Here is a 17,312-nt window from a genome sequence, read left to right on the forward strand (position 1 = left end):
CGCACGCCGGCTGTCCTCCGTGGAGTTGGCTGCTTTGTGCGTATATGCACACGCACACGCTGCATAAAGAGGGCTTCTCTGTGCAGTTAAACTGTTGTATACAAAGAGATATATACAGAGAGATAAGGCCGTTTTGGTGTATGGGGCGTCTATGCTGAGGCTGTGCTATGTGCATTAAGGGAATGTGTGTGTATATAGATAGAGAGAGGGGGTCACTGTGTGACTCCTGCTATAGTAGAGCCCCTTCACACATTCGCTGCCTGTGGCTTTGCTTGCTCGTGAGCTTGGCCAGGGTTTGTGTGGGGAGATGGGGGAGAGGATCCCCCCGCTCCCCCTTCCCTCCAGGCAATCCACGCGACAAGCGTCCATGTCCCGCCAGCTGTTTCGTGTGTGGTTGCCTCCTGCCCTCACTTTGTGCTGGGATGACCCTCGCCACCCTCTGCCCCTCCGCCACTGACCAGCCCCTGCTCTCCCCACAGCAAGGAGAGCTCAACTCCTTCCTCTGGACCATCCGCCGTGACCCCCCTGCCTATCTCTTCGGCACCATCCATGTGCCCTACACCCGGGTGTGGGACTTCATCCCCAACAACTCCAAGGCTGCCTTCCACGCCAGCTCCAGTGTCTACTTTGAGCTGGACCTCACCGACCCCTACACCATCTCAGGCCTGGCCAGCTGCCAGATGCTGCCCCACGGGGAGAACCTGCAGGACGTGCTGCCCCGGGAGCTGTACCGCCGCCTCAAGCGCCACCTGGACTACATCAAGCTGATGCTGCCCCACTGGATGACCCCGGACCAGCGGGGCAAAGGGCTCTACGCTGACTACCTCTTCAATGCCATCGCCGGGAACTGGGAGCGCAAGAGGCCCGTCTGGGTGATGCTCATGGTGAACTCCTTGACGGAGACTGACATCCGCTCCAGAGGGGTGCCGGTGCTTGATCTCTACCTCGCTCAGGAGGCCGAGAGGATGAAGAAGACGACGGGTGCGGTGGAGAGGGTGGAGGAGCAGTGTCACCCGCTGAATGGGCTCAACTTCTCCCAGGTAAGGAAGTTCCTGGGCCTCTTGGTGTATCCCAGGAGGTGGGGGCAGCTCTCCTCAGATTTTGGTCGGTTAATGGGGGGGACCCCAAAGCCTGTTGCTATGGAAAGGGGTGGCCCTCTCACAGGCTTCAACGGCCTTTGCATCAGGCTGCCCGTTCTCCATCACGATGATCAGTGCTATGTGTGAAAAAAAGCATGATGTGTGCAAAGACGGTTACACATTTATCAAGTGTATGATCTATTTGAGAGGCAAATATGCATGACAGAGGGCAGGGAGTCCAGGGTGTGACAGTGTGCATCCGCTGGCTTGTCAGCGGTGAGGAAAACTTCCAACCTCCTGTCCTACCCAGGAGCTGCATAAAAAGAGTTTTCTTTTTGTTTGTTTTTAAATAAAGCAGCTCTGTGGTACTTGTCGGGAAGAGGATAAAGCATGAACACTGAAAAAAGAAATTTAACATTGTCCAAATAGATTTAAGTACATGCAAACTGTTTGTTTTCTTTTTAGTAGTTACTCCAGGTCAAAATAAACCGGCTCACATTGCCGTCATGTACTTGGAGAAATGAAGTGTTTAATCTGACTGGATTTTTTCCTTTTAGAACAGGTAAAGTTCAGAAAAAGAAAAGGATGTAGATTAAGAAACAAAAGTTACTGATGTAACTGGACCCCAGAATGTCTTTCAGTGGATTTAGCTTTAAACAACCAAATACACTAAGCCAGGAGATCTATTTCATTTCAGTGGATTAATCAGGAACACAGTCATAGCTATCGACTTTGCTTTGTGAAACTGTTTATATGAAATCAGATTTAGTAGAAATTCAGGAAATGAATGTGTGTGGAAGAAAACAAATAATACAGGGGAAATTTAAGATGATGCCAGTTACTGCTATGATATTTCATTTTTAACCTGCTTTTTGTTGATGGTTTTAGATCCAGCTATTTCCAGTTTTATCTTTCTTTTCTAGTTTGAGCAAAAAATTTCTTGGTGATGTGTGAATAAGGATTATAGGACTGATCTTTGGTGTGATTAAATTGTCTTTAGAATACCTTCACCCCCTTCTCTCCTGAATGGGAACTGCTTTAAGAGTCTAGCTTTCACTAACATTTGGTTCACTTGATGTTCTCACCTATAAGTCTAACTCTGCACACAGACTTCGCATGAGAAAATTGGTTGCATATACAGCTGGAGGGATTTTTTTGTTTATTAACAAAAATAATAAAAGAAAGGCCTAGACATTTGCAATAACATGCACATAAAACAAGGAATTGGTTTTACCTGGTTCTCTTCAAAAGGTTTAACTGCCTATCCTCTCTGTTGAACCCCTTCTTTAAGGTGAAGTAAAAATAATTAACCATTCCGGACACCCAATAGTCTTTCAACAGTATTTGGTTGTATTAGGTCAAAACCAGCAGTTAGTATCAAGCACACGAAAGCACTTGGTTAAAATTCTACCACTTGGAAGCCTTTTAAATGTGAGTCTTATTACACTTTTTTTCTTTTTTGGAAAGAAAGGGGGAAAGGAAAGAGGATAGAATACAAAACACGCTGTTCTTACCATGATTTTGTTTTATTAACTAAATTTTAAATAGAATAAAAAATTTCCCCTTCATTTTGCTACAATAGTAAACTAAAAAAAAAGCAGCAAAAGTATTACTGCTGCAGGTAAGTAAATGGCAGAAAGTTTGAGTATTTATGCAAAAAGTTTGAGTTGATTAAAAAAAATACATCGTGTTTTAATTATTACAGAGAATTGACATTATTATTAAAATAGATCAGCAATCAGGAGGATGTTTCCCAGTCTGAAGCAGTTTCTAGGAACAAGGTCACCAAAACAACATGCGACAAAATTAAACAAAACAAACCAGATATTTATTTTCTTGCTTCCTCCAGATTTCATGCATCCTGACACCTGGCTAGTTGTTTAACAATAGTAATTTGTAATGTTATCACACCGTCTGGCAGTCCTACTGCTTGGTGTATTACTGTGCAAATTTAGTGGAGTGGATTACTATTGCTAGGTTTCGCCTCCTAATTCCAGGTCTTAGAGCCTTCCTTAAGCAACACGTAATTAAAACACACTAAAATGGAAATCAGAAATTGAACAGCTTTTGTCTTGTAGGGTGTTTGCACAGTTTGATGAGGACATCTGTGATAAATTACAATTCCAAATCTGCTAAGGGCATCAGCAGTTTTTACCTGTTTTCAGCATTATTGTTACAGGAATACTGCATTTAATTTTAACATTCAGAGTTCACGTTTTAAAACTGTGTCTTGCTGAATCATGTCAATGCTTTTGTTCCTCAGTCCCCGAAGTCCAGTGTTTTTGCCTGTAGCAAATTAAAAAAAAGTAAAATGCCTTTTTCCTCTTCTCTTCAAAGGCAGCTTTGTGCTACTGCAAATATTTAATCTGACTACATGTACCAAATCTGTTAATCTGATACCGTGAGGAGGAAGAAATCTAGGAGTGGTCCCGGTGTGGTACTTGGTTTTGATCTGTTCTGAAAGAAAGCGGATACACTTGCATTTTTGACCAAGAACGTTCTTTGAAACGTTCCGTGCGTTGCTTTGAAATGTTGATTGTCTTAGCCGGATGAAAAGATTAAGGTGGCTCATATAATTGGCTGCTTCCTGGAGAGCTAGCTCTTGCAGGTAGAGCGTAGCGCATTGTTTTCTATTGTAAGCCTAGAAACTTTGTAGTTTGACACTCTGCTCCCCCTGGAATTTCTGCAAAGTATGCTGTGGTGCTTTCCCAAACCTGCATCACTCATATTGCCCTGCTTTCCCAGTGACCAGCTACTTTTCTATAAAAACTCTTGGAGCATCCTTGTTCCAGCGACTCCAGCAAGTGTTGGTGACAGAAAACCCAGGAGCAGACTCTGAGTATTATATAGTTGATGGTAAAAGCTTGTAAATTGAAGCAATAGGCTGGGTGAGAAGCCCTGCAGTGGGGGAGTTCAGATCAGACTTAGGTCAGATCCAAACTTCACAGCTCCTTTTCTTCACGTAGTTTCAGCGTTTTCATTGAAGACAAAACCAGAAAAACTGAAGACACACCAAGGAGAGGAAGCAGGCACAACCTTCCCACCTGGCAATCTAGATGTTTATTTACAGACTGACCTCAAAACTGCAAAATAGAGGAGGCCATGGACTGAGCTGGCAGAGGGGCAGGTGGAGTTCGGGCCCTCGCTGGTGGGGACCCTGGGTGGAGGCAGTGAAATGCTGGGTGCACAGGGGATGCAGCCATGCCAGCCTGGCAGGGCTGCACGGATGCATCCCCGCGTGCAAAGGTGAGGGTGGGAGAGTGTCAGGCTTCCCCCTGCTCTTTGGGACCCTCACACAGGCCTGTGGTTAGAAGAAACTTTCCTCAGACTGACAAGCACTGTTGTTTGAGCAAGGAGAACTTTGCAGGTAGCTCCTACAGCTGCTCGGATCTGGCCCTGGCTGTGTCTGCTCTGATCATTCCTCCCTTTTGGAGAGGGCTGGCACTGGGATCCCAGCTAATCACTGTGGTAGTAAATGCCTGAGAATAATATCTTGTTGCCACTCAGAGCCAGTAAGGTCAGTAAGGCAAAGATCTTACTCCTCTGCCCAGACCACCCTGCCTTGGGGAGGTGTGTGGTAGGCATCCCTGTACCTCCGTCCCTCCTGCATCTCTTCTTTTACTGCTCGGGCCTGTCTTTCTGCAGGACTCACAAATGGAGACTGAGAACATGTTGATATTCCTTCCTGAAAATCAGGAAACTTCTCTCCCATCCCATCACTAGCTTGTTCTCATCAGGGAGAATCTGCATTCAGCCAGTGCCAGATGCCTTTAATCCTGAGATCTGCAAGGGGTTTTTTTGTAAGGAGACAACGTTATCCTGATACGTCTATCAGAGAAGTCATTAGACCAAAGGGGAGCAACAAAAAAAACCCTTTCAGTTCCTCTTCTGGTCTGGGTTTTGTGTGTCATGAATCTGAGTATTCTCTGGCCTGTATCACTTCAAACTGCAGGGGGAGATGTTAAATATCAAACCAGCGTTGATTGGATCAGAGACTGCCTCAAAGAAAGAAGCCTTAGACTGTGCCAGATTAAACTTCACACTTCACCATTCTTTCCCTTTCATTTCTTTGCCGCCTCATTCTCTGCACAAATAAACCTTGTCTCCCTACTTTCTACCAATGAGACAGCATTCAGGGGGCAGAAATGACTTTGTTAACAAAATCAGTCTTCATTTCCCAGGTCCTGCTGTTCCATCAAACCCTGGGACATGGCAGCTTTGATTACTCTAGTGATAGGATTAGAGGAGGAACAAGTGCTGTTTAATAAAAGGCCAATGGGTGGTCCATCAAGTTTGGTCACTGACAGGTCTGCAGTCTTGAAGCTGGACCTTCAGTGGCAAAACAGCATGACACACTAACATATAGGAAGGACTGTGGCTTGTGGACTTGCTATTCCATCTCCCCTATCCCCTTAAAAAATTAAACATTTCTATAATCACAAAGCTGAGATCCTCAGAGCTGATAGAATTGGTGTAACTGACTTAAAGGAAAATTTGCCTGTTTATGTTAATGAAAGATCCTGGCTCAAAGTTTTCCAAACCAGATTAAAGGGCTCAGTTTCAGAGCTAGTTGACTTTTGACAGTCTGTGTAGTTTATTTGAGGGAGTATTCTTGAATGTCGTTTTTTTCTTTGTGGAAAGGTGTTTTTGCCTAATAGAAATCTCGACAGTTTTTGCTTTCAAAAAAATTCAGGCTTCATCAAAAGGGCAAGAGTCATCAAAAATAGTTTAATATATTCTGTTTTGATTGCTAAGTATTGTTTAAAGAAATGTTTTTAAAAGGTTTGATTATATATGCATGCATGTAGTTTTCAGCTTGGTGGATTTAACTGAACTATTCCCCCCCACCCCCCCCGCCCTGGGGTGAAAAAATTCCCCGAGTAAAATTAACCTTGGGGTAGAAATTCATGCAGCAGAAGTAGAAACCATTCCATTAACTCCCTTTGAATACTAATGGAGCTGCTTTACATCTTTACCAAGGAGAACTGTTGACAGTGAAACTATGCAGGTATTAAAATTACAGTAGTCACAGTAACACCTGAAAGGATCAGCAGCTGGCATTTTATAGTTATAACTAACTGTATATGTTGCTCTTTACAGCCAGTTACGTGTGCTTCTTCACCATAGCCCCCTTGAAAGGCCTACCCGGGCATTTGAGGCCTATTTAAAAAAAAGCCAGTCAGTTAATGATGGCTCGAGGGGCAGCTGGCTATTTATTTACTGTATTTATTGTATATATAACTGCAAGAAGTGTATATAGAACAGGTTAGATATGAGCCCTTCCTTTCCTTCTAATCCTTCACACCTCCCTTGGTAAGATCTAAGCCCAAGACAATTGTATCTGCCTCCCATGAGCAGAGCTGAGGAGGTCTGTGTTAGTCGATCTCGTTGCAAAATCGAAGGTGCTGCTTGTGATCTCTTTGAGGCAGGAATTGCATCTTTTTAAGGTGGGCTTTGCAAGGAACAAACCCCCCCAAAACCATGGCAAACAAGCCCACCTTCAAAGTAGTCCCTACTGTGATTGAGGCCGCTGAGTGTAACTCACGTATAGAAGTGAAATGGCAGCAAAGCTGTGCCATAATTTTGACTGCATTTTTGGCGAGGGATGAATTGAGCTCTGGCCACTCAGTGTGCTATTCCCTTGGCTGCAGGGCAGTGGTCCAGCACGAGCCCCACGAGGGCTGGCCTGGCCCCGACAGGGCACCCTGGCTCCGCTGCGATGCCAGAGGCGCAGCAGCCCTCCTGCGAGCCGCTGCTGAGGGCGCAGTGCTGTCACATGTTTTTGGCTGAACACACTCCCTGGAGATATGCCCTGAGCTTTGCTCTGGGGGAGTGGGATCAGAAGAGGGACCGGGTGCCAGGCGCAGAGTGACAGGCCAAATCCATCCCCCTACCCAGGCTCTGATGTTGCTTTCAAATGCTGGTGGGATCTCCCTTGAAGCATTTGGCCACCTCTTCTGAGCTCTTCACCCAGTAAGTGTAAAATACGTTCCTCTTCGCTAAATGGTTTTCTCTTTCTCTGTTCAGTGGCTGCTGTTGCTTTCTGATGCTCTTGCAACAGCAGTCAGGATCCTACCCCCAGTGAGCTCTGCTTGTAAACAGAACGAGCCATTGACCTTAAAAACCTCAACTTCAAGTATAGTGCAACCTACAGTCCTCAGAAAGTCTTTAACAGCCTCCCCTCAGCTCCCCAGTGAGTAGCAATCCACATTATAAAGCCAGCCCACATCGTTCAGGCTAGTCAGAGGTTCCTGTACTGAAAAGGCCAGGAATGATCTTAAGCAAGGGCACTCATTCACCTTGCACTCCTGTGGAGACGGAGGTCGTCAGCGGGGCTCCTGGCAAAGCATATTTGGGAACTTCAGAGGGGTGTACTGTAAAAGAACAGGTTTCCTCTGTGCTAGGCCTTACGCTTCAAATCCTCATTAATCTCTTCACTTTCATTAGGAGTTGATGAGATAGGTAAAAAGCCAGAGCAGAAATCATGATGTTATTGCTTGAGCCACATGAAATTGGTGTGATTTCTTTCATCTTTTGGTCCTATTAATGAGATCACCGCTTGCTTGGACAGGGGGTTTTAAGAAGTCTCCCCAGAGCATGCACCATTTAAACGTGCGCAAAGCCTGGGATTTTCAACAAGGACCAGTGTTTTGGGTACTTCGTTTTCTAACTTCCAACAGCAAGCATTAGAAGGACCTTATTTTACATAGAAACATATCTGCCTAGTGCCCACACACTTTCCCAAATCCTCCTTTCAAACTGATAAGCAATTCAGAGCCTAGGTGCTTTTACATTTAAAATCCACAGGAAGCACAGCAGAGTGATCACAAAACTTCCATACCTTTCTGAACCTTTCAAATCCTTTATGGGTTGAAGTCCCTAAGACATTTTTCTTAACACCGCAACAACTTGTGGACCTAATGTTCTTTCTATAACACATAAAACATTATGGTTTCCAGCTTGCTTAATATACCAGGAATTAAACTTGTGACTGCGGAGCTTAAAACTGCAGATACCACTGTTTGAGCTAACTGTCCAAGTTTTTGGCCTGGAATTGAAATGAAGTTACACTCTCTGCAGGCTGGGAACAGACGTACAACTAAAACACATGACTGGTTGCATCCGTGACAGCAAAGAGTAGTCATGGCATCTCATTCTCCTCCATGGATTTGCTTTCTCTGGTGCTCAAGAGCACATTACAGCTGCTTTGTGTCACTGTTGTTGTATATATTGGATCTTGTTGTCATTTAAATACATACGGAATTAAAAGTGACATGGTTGATACCTGTGTCAGAAGCTCAAGCAGGAATTAGCATAAATGACTACTGCTTTTATCACTAGTTTTTCTAACAGCAGTCCTTACCATTTGCATTTCCAATTTTTAGAGCTTCTGCTGCAAGTCATTTCAGGACTTCTAGCACAATATAAATGAAAGTTGCTAAAAAGTGTAAATTAAAGCCATGTGTTCAGCATTTTGGGATGGCTGTTGTATGACTTGACGAGGCTCATTAATAAAAGTATTTTTCGTTTGAATAAGATCAAAGACCCTAGATTTTCCACTCCGAGGCTCATTTAACATAGGCCTAGACACCCCATTTCTCATCATATATAGACTCCTATAGGCCAGTTATGCCTGAAGAAATCATCATCCCTGAAATATTGTAATTAGATTTATTACCAATGGATCACTGCTGATTACCTCTGTCCAGGCACTGCAACAACATTGAGGGGTGAAGAGTGTTGCAGATGTCAAAAGGGAGTTTTATTGACTTCTTCAGAATCAGGATTGTAGCCCATACCTGTGGATTGTGGTGTCAAATGTGAATGACCATTGGGTATGAACCAAATCCTGTATGTTGTATTCATTCCAGAATGTCCCTTGGAACCAGGGGTAGCACTGGACCATTCCCAGAAACTCCTATTGGCAAATAGAGAAAGGATTTTAAAAAAGGGAAAAAAAAGTGTCCTGATGTCTTCTTTTCCTAGGCTCAGTTAACATGAAAGTTATGAAGCCCTTCAAATAATTTCCAGTCCACAGGTTATTCATATTTGGGTTTCCCCGCAAATTCACAGAGTCCATTGAGATGCTGATTCAGGCTGCTTAACACTGGTCAGAAGAGTTAGCAATTCAGCCATAGCCAAAATGTTATCTATAACAACACAGCTAAGGGAATAAGACTAAATACTTTAGATTTTCCCCAGTTTCCTTGAAACTGGCTTCTTCTACCCTAAATCTTGTATTGGGGCACCCATTGGGAGACAAAAATATCCCCAGTACAGAAAACAGAAGTTGCTGCCTGTGTAGAGCAGAAAGTGAAATTCATCAGGCTCTTTGCCTGAGCCAAGAAATGAGAAAAAGGAAGCAGAAACTTTCAAGTTATTTTCAAACCTCTTTCCATTTTAATAAAAGTCAACTTATGAGAAACACAGGGAAAATATTTCTTTAAAGTAAGAGATTCTGTGCCTTGACAGTACCCCCTCAATATTTTAGAGACTATTAAATCCAAGGTCTCCATTAAGCTCCCTCGCTTTTGTTAACAATCACAATGAAGACTGATTATTCTCTGTACACTTTCTGCCACCACACAAATTTTGCTTTCCTTTGATTTCTTGCAGGCTTTTCCTATTACAGGTGACAGCATAATAGTGATGGAGAATATTTATTTAAATGCAAGACAATGCTCACAGTATAGAGTTTGCAGAGTCAGCAGAGTGTGAGAGGGCGAAAGGGTGATTTGAGAAACATGCCCAGCTTTTTGAAGGTCTTTGTATTTCTGGCACATGATTGATTTACAATTTTAGAAATCATCATCAAGATTAATATTATTCCAGAAGTGAAATGTGTTAGGATACATCCCAGTGCACCTCATTGGCTCTATGGCACTGGCAAAATCATCACAGCACCATTAATTGCAAAAGACCTAAAGCTTATATCACATGAAGAGCTGGCCATGACATGGAAAGAGCACTAGGAGCCAACTGGGATGCTAACTTGTAGTTTGCTTTCAGTCTCAGTTAATTCTTTATTTTGGGAATTTCATAGGAGGAGGAGAAGGGTAAGTATGCTAGCAAGTCTCAAAAATTATTGTTTTTATAAGAGTTAATTATACAGAAAGTCTTTCTTGTTTGTATTGACTTTCCTTCCTGGTAGCACAGGAAAAGGGACTAGAAAAAATATCCTTGAAAAATCTCATTATTTGCTTGTTGAAGGAAATGGCTTATTAAGGCACAGAATCAAACAAAAAAATAGTACCAAGTTATGGCCAAAGCAATTCTAATATGGGCCTGGCTTCAGACAGCTGGGATGCTCTATTGGTAGAGCAGTGCAAGAATGAACTGAGCTCCATGAGTTCCGGGCTATGAAATGAAACCCCTGCTTCAAGTTTTGATTAGTGTTCATGTGAACAGGGAAATCACTTAACCCCATGAAAGTACAATTTTGGATAAAAACAGGCTTATCATTTTGACCTTCAAGTAATGGCTTAGGAGTATGAATGAGGAACAGAGATAAACTCTTTCTACCCTAGACAGCTATCAGCCAAGCAGAAGCAAAACATAGCTTGCAGTAGTGAGTCTTTGTGGGACCTCTGGGAAGTGAACTCAATAAAGGACTCTTACAAAATTAAGTCCTTTGCCACTGGTAATACTTGTACAGATACTGAGAAAAGACTGATGGTTTGAATGGGCCAGAGGGCTACGTCTCCTCACTTGTCCTTAGCCACAGTGTCAGCTTTCGGTTTGCACTGAGTTACCTGGGCACCGACAGTACCCCGGAATTTGGCAGTGCTCTCTGCCATGGTGTGCAGCAGATTTGAGACTGCATCTGGCCACCCTTTTCAGGGACTGTAAAGGAGCAATTATTCGTGGTTTAAAACTGTTAAAGCTGGTCTATAATGGAGGCCTTCTGGTAGGCTTGTGGGCATGTAGCATGTTGCTGCAGGCAAAGTACAGGTCTCAGGAGAATTGGTTCTACTCTTGGGTCTGCCACTGAGCAGTCTTGGATAACTCCTGTTCCCCATTTTGGCCTCAGTTTTCCCATTTGTAAAATGGAAGTAATTATACTTTGACATCTCTGCCTGAAGGGCTCTAAGTTGGAGCTCTGTATCAATGCTTCTGCTTTAGAAATCCATCTAAAGTATCCAAGAAGGTCTGTGGCCTCCCTGTGTTATCTGAGCCCCTTGTGGCCTTTAGTGGATTTACCCTTGATCTGTTTACAGGATCCCCATTACTATGTGACCATTATCCCCATTTTTCAGGGGTGACTGGGGTTCAAGTAGTCTTCCTCCAGGGCTGCTATTAGAAACACAAGCCCTGTGAGGAGAGTAATGTCACAGGCTGTCTGGCAACACAGAACTGAAGAGACACATCCCATCCACCCCAGAAAGTCTTAGGGAATGTTGTTTTCTGCAAACAATTAAGTCATAGGAGGTAGTAGCCTGTCTTCATCTGTCCCCTACAGTCAGTCCCTCTTCAAGCAAACTTAAGTTCAGTTCTTTTGGCACTTCTCCTTTCTCTTTGCAGAACACCAGGGAGCTTTTTTTTCATTATTATTATTTTTTATTTTTCCTAAGGCTGTGAGTATCAGGCCACAAAACCAGGTCATACCATTCTGGAATAACCCAGGTCTTCTCATACAGAGATGAAGTCTAGAGGGCTGAGGCAGCAGGCATTCACAGGCATGCAACATTATTCAACTTTATATATTGGCTTATGGCTGTATGCAGACTTGCACTGACTAGCTCTTTACCGAGCTAATTGTGTGAGGCCAGGGAGGATTTTCTTTATTAACTCAAGTGGCTTGGCTGTGAAATGAGACATAATGTACAGTATATAATTCAAGCTCATTTTCAAAGGCATTTTTGGTGAAACTGGGTATCTAGAGAGACCTAAGCCTTTAATATATGTACATCTGAAACACACTCTAGAAACTTAGTAATTTAAGGCCAGCATTTACACTGGTTCATGTTCCAGTAATGGAATAGTGCTGACTTAAAAAAATACTCTATTTATATCTTAATGCATAAAGGTGTTTTTTTCTGAAACATAAACTGACTGCTTTGAGCACTTGCTGTGTATTAATTATGGTTGGACAAGCATGCAAAGGACTTAGCATGCAAAGACTTCAGCAAATTATGACTGTGAAGTTTAAAGAAAACATAGTTGGGCACTAAATTCAGTGCTAGATGTACGTTCTCAAACCTCCTGAAAGTATGAGTTGTCCAGAATCACTCGTAGTATGCCTTTGTGTCTTGGGTAGCACAGAGAGCTAAAATCTCCCCCAAACTGTCGTATTTTGGCCAAAGATGGATTTTGTCATTACTGACAAAGCGATCCCAGTGGCAGATACCTGTAGGAATGCAAAACACAGTCACCAAAACCCACACAAGATCTCTTATCATGCTCTCTCTAAAGCTGTTGCAGATTCATTTGAATTACACTGGAAAGATTTATCTCTTATTAATGGAGTGCTCTTCATTTTTTAAAATTGAGTTGTTGTGCAACACATCAAGTAACAATGTCATAACACATCGTAAATCAGTTTGTTCACTGAAGGATTCTAGATGAGTTAATCTAACATCCTGGACATAGTTCATGAGCAGTTAATTTTAGCAGTTCTCTTTGATATATATCAGTTAAAGCAAAGCAACCCTAGCTGTTATGGAGTAGAGTCAAAACTGGTTAACAGCAAAGCAAGTACAGACAAAGATTGTTCAGAGATAAAGCCTCTGGCAGATCATTCAAGGGATCTTAGCTTTTTATAGAACAATCGTAGCTCTAATACCAGCAGTGCAGACACTCTGGGAGAAAGAGAAAACACACACGCACACACACAAAACCACATAAAGAAACCACACACACCACTTGGTACTCGCATCTAACAAGCAAGTCAAGCTAAAGTTCACCAGCCCTGATGTAGTTACAAAAGAACTCCATGGCAGGCAATGAGATGGGAAGAAATACCCCCAAAAAGGCATTCAGGAATTATTCCCATTGTTAGTGGGAGAAACTGAGAATGTTTGATTTGAAACACAAATTCATCCAGCAGCCTGCCAAATGCCATTTATCTCAAGGTCATATAACATAAATAACCCCAAGGGTTAGCTCTAAAGCGGAGAAGCAGGACATAGCTAAACAAAAATAGGAGAAGAGATTCCTCTCTCTTTCCTGTGGATGTTCAGCATGCTACTGACACGTTTTCAAGGCCTGGCATTAGTAACATGAGTCTAAAGCATTAAGGGTAGAAAAATACACCAAGAGCAGGAAGTACAGCTGAATGTGGCACTGCTAAAGAAACTTGTTTGAGAGCAAGCCACTAAGTTGTCATGCATTTTCTGCCAGTTTTAGTCAAGGAATCTAATTTTAAAAAGAAAAAATCAGCCAGAAAGAATTTTCCTTTTGGAAGTTTAAGTCTGAAAAGATTGATTCCTGTTGTACAGTAGGGATGACCAATATTTATTTGCTTGTCAAGTTGTGTAGTCACATGCATTTTCCCCTTCTTCCCACACACCAAGTACCATAGCCTTCTTACAATTTCTAAGAGAAATAAACAGGCTTAGCAACTGTCAGGTCTAGTAATACATCATCCATACCAGTCAAGGAAGGAAGGGGTGTGTTTGACTGTAATCTCTTAGACCTGAGAGTATAGCTTTGAAGATACCAATGGGAGAATCCTCAAAAGAATTGGCACAAATAGATCACTGAAGACAGCCAGCAGCAGTGCAAATTGTACTTAAGCTTTCTGTGCAACAGCTTAGTGCTTCCAAGTGCTGACTACAATTCATGAGCCAGTGGAAGCACATGGAAAAAACAAAGACCTGTATCATCACCAGCAAGGAGCAGAACAGTGACACTAAAACAATGGTCCATGAAAGTCAAGGTGACTGAAGACTGAGATGATATGCACTGGGGGAGACTCTGTCGTTAGTTCAGTGTAAACCTTCCCAGCAGCAACTAGTTCTCAGAGTTTCGTTGCCTTCTGCTATTATTCCTAGCTGTAACAGTTTCTCTTACAGTTCTGGTAACAGTGGTGTGTACTAGTAGTGCTGGAGTTTCTGAATATTATTGTTAGGGTATGTCCATGCTGGGTTCCAGCCAGGGAAATAAGCTAGCTCAGCAGAACTGGACTGCTACCAATATCCAAATGCATTTGTCTGCAGCTAACTTAGAGCTCTCTCTCCTGCATTGCAGTGGACAGTGTAGGTATGCCTCTCTTCTCTGGGGTAAAGCTCGGTGTAGTTCCCATTCAGTATAAAACAAGTAGTGCAGTCCTTGGAGCCCAGGAACTCAAGAATTACCAAAACCATATCATCATGGTCCTGGAAATTGGCCACAGAGTCTTTTCCACTGGTTTATGTAGAAAGGAGTTTTGTGTAGCCAAATAATTCATGAAGAGAATTATGAAGAAAAAATGTTAATCAATATTCTTCTGATTTATTTGCGATTTAGATATGCTTAACAAGCAGGCTGAGTAGGGCTATTTGTGGTTTCATGATGAGTTCTTGATGCAATCAAGAAAGGAGAAATAAACCTGGTAAATCAGAAGGAGAGTTTCAAATGGAAAATGGTTTGATTCTGCTGTGATTCAGACAGCATTCTTAGAAATCACTATGCAGAGTCCTGTTCATCTGTATAGTCTGAGCACCAGTCCTTCAGAACAGAAAGGAAGCAAGTTGGGCACCGAATAAGACCTAGAAAAGCCTGTTTCTGCAGGATTCAGGAATCCTGATGATTAATATATCTATAGGGCAGTTTTATATCTATAGGCCTTACATAATATGTGGGAAACTGAGGCATGAGGAAGCATTTTGAAGGAAGATACTGAAATGAGGCCTCTAGGATATCGGTACTGTCCCTTCTGACCTTAGAAGCTGAAACAACCTAAATATGTTAATCCATCTTGGGCTAAGATTGTGGTTTATCCATCTATAAATTTCTCTTAACCCTTTCAACTTCTTTAGTTCTCTTAGAAAAAGAAAAATATGTATGTGGAGGACCTAGAGTCAATGAAATGGTGAGGTGAAGGGGTCATCTACAGAAGTCCAGGCTGATTGCTATGTCCAGTTGGTATCAGAATATAGAACTAGACAGAAATAGAACCCCACAATTCTTCAGGGAAGGAATTATGGGACACATCTCCATCCCCCATCTTTATACCCCATTTTAGTCCCAAATGAAGCGGATTTTTCTCAAACACAAATGCTCTTTAAAAATGGCAGAACACGTGGGATTGCATCATTAGCAATGAACCAAGGCCACCTGTCTTGCAACAACTTTTGTTAAGGGATTACTGTGTTGAAAATCCACTGATTTTGGCACAGGCTGTAGAACTCAGCAGTTCCACTTTGCATGTCCTGCCATCATGCAGCAAGTGGACTCTTGCTAGACATTGCAGTAGGGCAGGCAGTTGGCTTCTCCCAATCTCCTTAGGTTTCCAGATGTCATAAGAAAATGAAGGAGAGAGACTTAGCCATCTTCCATTCGTTTACGCTGGAGCTGCTAGGCAGAGACCAAGCCACAACACTGCACAGCTTTTCAAAAAGGACTTAATAGGCCTCTCTGTAAACAGATCTAAATATTTGCTCTGGTGACATTTATCGCATCACACGTCTGGCGCGAGTGTTTTGTCCTTGTTTTGCTTGCGTGTTTGGATTCTCTTATAAACATTAATGAAGTGCTTGAATACAAATGAATAATTCCCCCCACCCCCCTTCTTCCCACCCTGGAGGGGAGGGGAATGGAAGGGCATGAAGTAATAATAGTTCAACCTTCAACCCATAATTGCTCAGTACATTTTGATGACAGCTTTCATTCTCACATTCTTTAAAAGACTTTATTCGTTATGTACATCCACACACAGGACATTGCACCTTTCTTCAAAGGCGGCTGTGTCTGGGTTGGGGGTAGGAGGCAGTTAGCGCACAGCAATGCATCATTTATATCTGACTGGTTGTAGCAAGTTGTCCTGCTATGGATTGCCACCAGAATGGCAGCCTTGTGCCTCATCTACATTGTATTTAATGGGGGAGAGATAGAAAATTCCATATATTCTTCCTGAGGCATCTCCTTTTGGCTACTGGCTCGACAGAATAATGAGCCTGAAACACCTTCAGTCTGACTTCGTATAGCTGTTGGTATACCTCCCACTGGAGAACTGACGTCATTCGTGAGGTGTTATGTAGTTATCATCTACAGCTTGAATATGACTAGAGACAATGTGCTTCTGTATAGCCCTTCCATTCTCTCAGTGCCTTTATGCAGGATATAGGCCCAAGAAAGAGAGCAGCTTGGTCCAGTTTTTGATCCTCCCATTAAAGGAGAGGCATAGAGCATGGGTATGGAAAGACTGACCAAATCTTAATTTCCTAGGTAGTTACCGTGGGGCCAACCCTTTAGGATCTTTCTATATGGTCTAGGGTGTGAGGCCGTAAAATAGATGTGTCAGGTGCCTGTTTCCTGCCCACAGAGGGATGAAATTATGAAGCATCAAGGCTTCATTTCTCAACCTGCTCCTGACTGAAAAAACATTGTGTATCTAATTCCTGTGCACTTCCAAATGCCACCGTATCTCCATGCCCAATGAACTATTATCAGCTCCTGCCAGGTAGTACAGTGATTTGCTGAGGATTTTTACAGAACATCTTCAGTTTCCCCAGCTGGGTTTATAGAAGCAGTGGTGTGGCTTGCTTGGAAGCCAACAGAAAAAGAAACTCCATATTAGTAAAGAGGGTGTCTTCAGAAATTCACCAAATCTGTGCGACAAAATACTCGGTTCCTTGGAACGGAGAGAGGTTTGAGAGAAGAACTGCTGCAGTTATGCTGTGAGGCTTAAAAGTAGTAACCCGTTCCTGGAAAGTAGTCAGGAGTTCATTCTGTAAATGTTTTAAAAAAGAAACCCTCCTGTACAAGACATCTGTGGGTTTGTTGTCTGCAAGAATACTGCATGTAAAGGATTTATTTCCCAATAATTGGGCTTTAGGAGGTCAGGATTAATTCCCAAGAGAAAAAAAATGAGTCTGTTTCCTTCATCTGAATGATTAGGTATTAAAAGGGTTAAAATAATACTGTCTTTGGATCAGTATGTATATTAAACCATTCAATCTGCACACACTTGGGTACTATTAGAAATAGCCTGTCAGCTCCATTAATTATCAAATTGCTTGTTCCATCTATACATTCCGTGCATAAATCCATATCAACTTTGCCTCTTGTAACTGTATTTGTTTATATGAACTG

The 17,312-nt window shown here is 42.6% G+C and overlaps 1 protein-coding gene across 1 annotated transcript in view; it reads left to right on the forward strand.

Moving 5' to 3' along the window:
• Nucleotides 1-422: 422 nt before the first annotated feature.
• The window catches only part of TRABD2B (TraB domain containing 2B), a 302,708-nt gene continuing 285,818 nt past the window's right edge, over nt 423-17,312 (forward strand). The window contains exon 1 of the mRNA XM_026086667.1: nt 423-1,040. Coding sequence (XP_025942452.1) covers nt 423-1,040 — 618 coding nt within the window. The remainder of the gene's footprint in view (nt 1,041-17,312) is intronic.

Source organism: Apteryx rowi, unplaced genomic scaffold (genome assembly GCF_003343035.1).
Source record: "Apteryx rowi isolate R43461 unplaced genomic scaffold, aptRow1 scaffold_7, whole genome shotgun sequence".
Taxonomy (NCBI): Eukaryota; Metazoa; Chordata; class Aves; order Apterygiformes; family Apterygidae; genus Apteryx; species Apteryx rowi.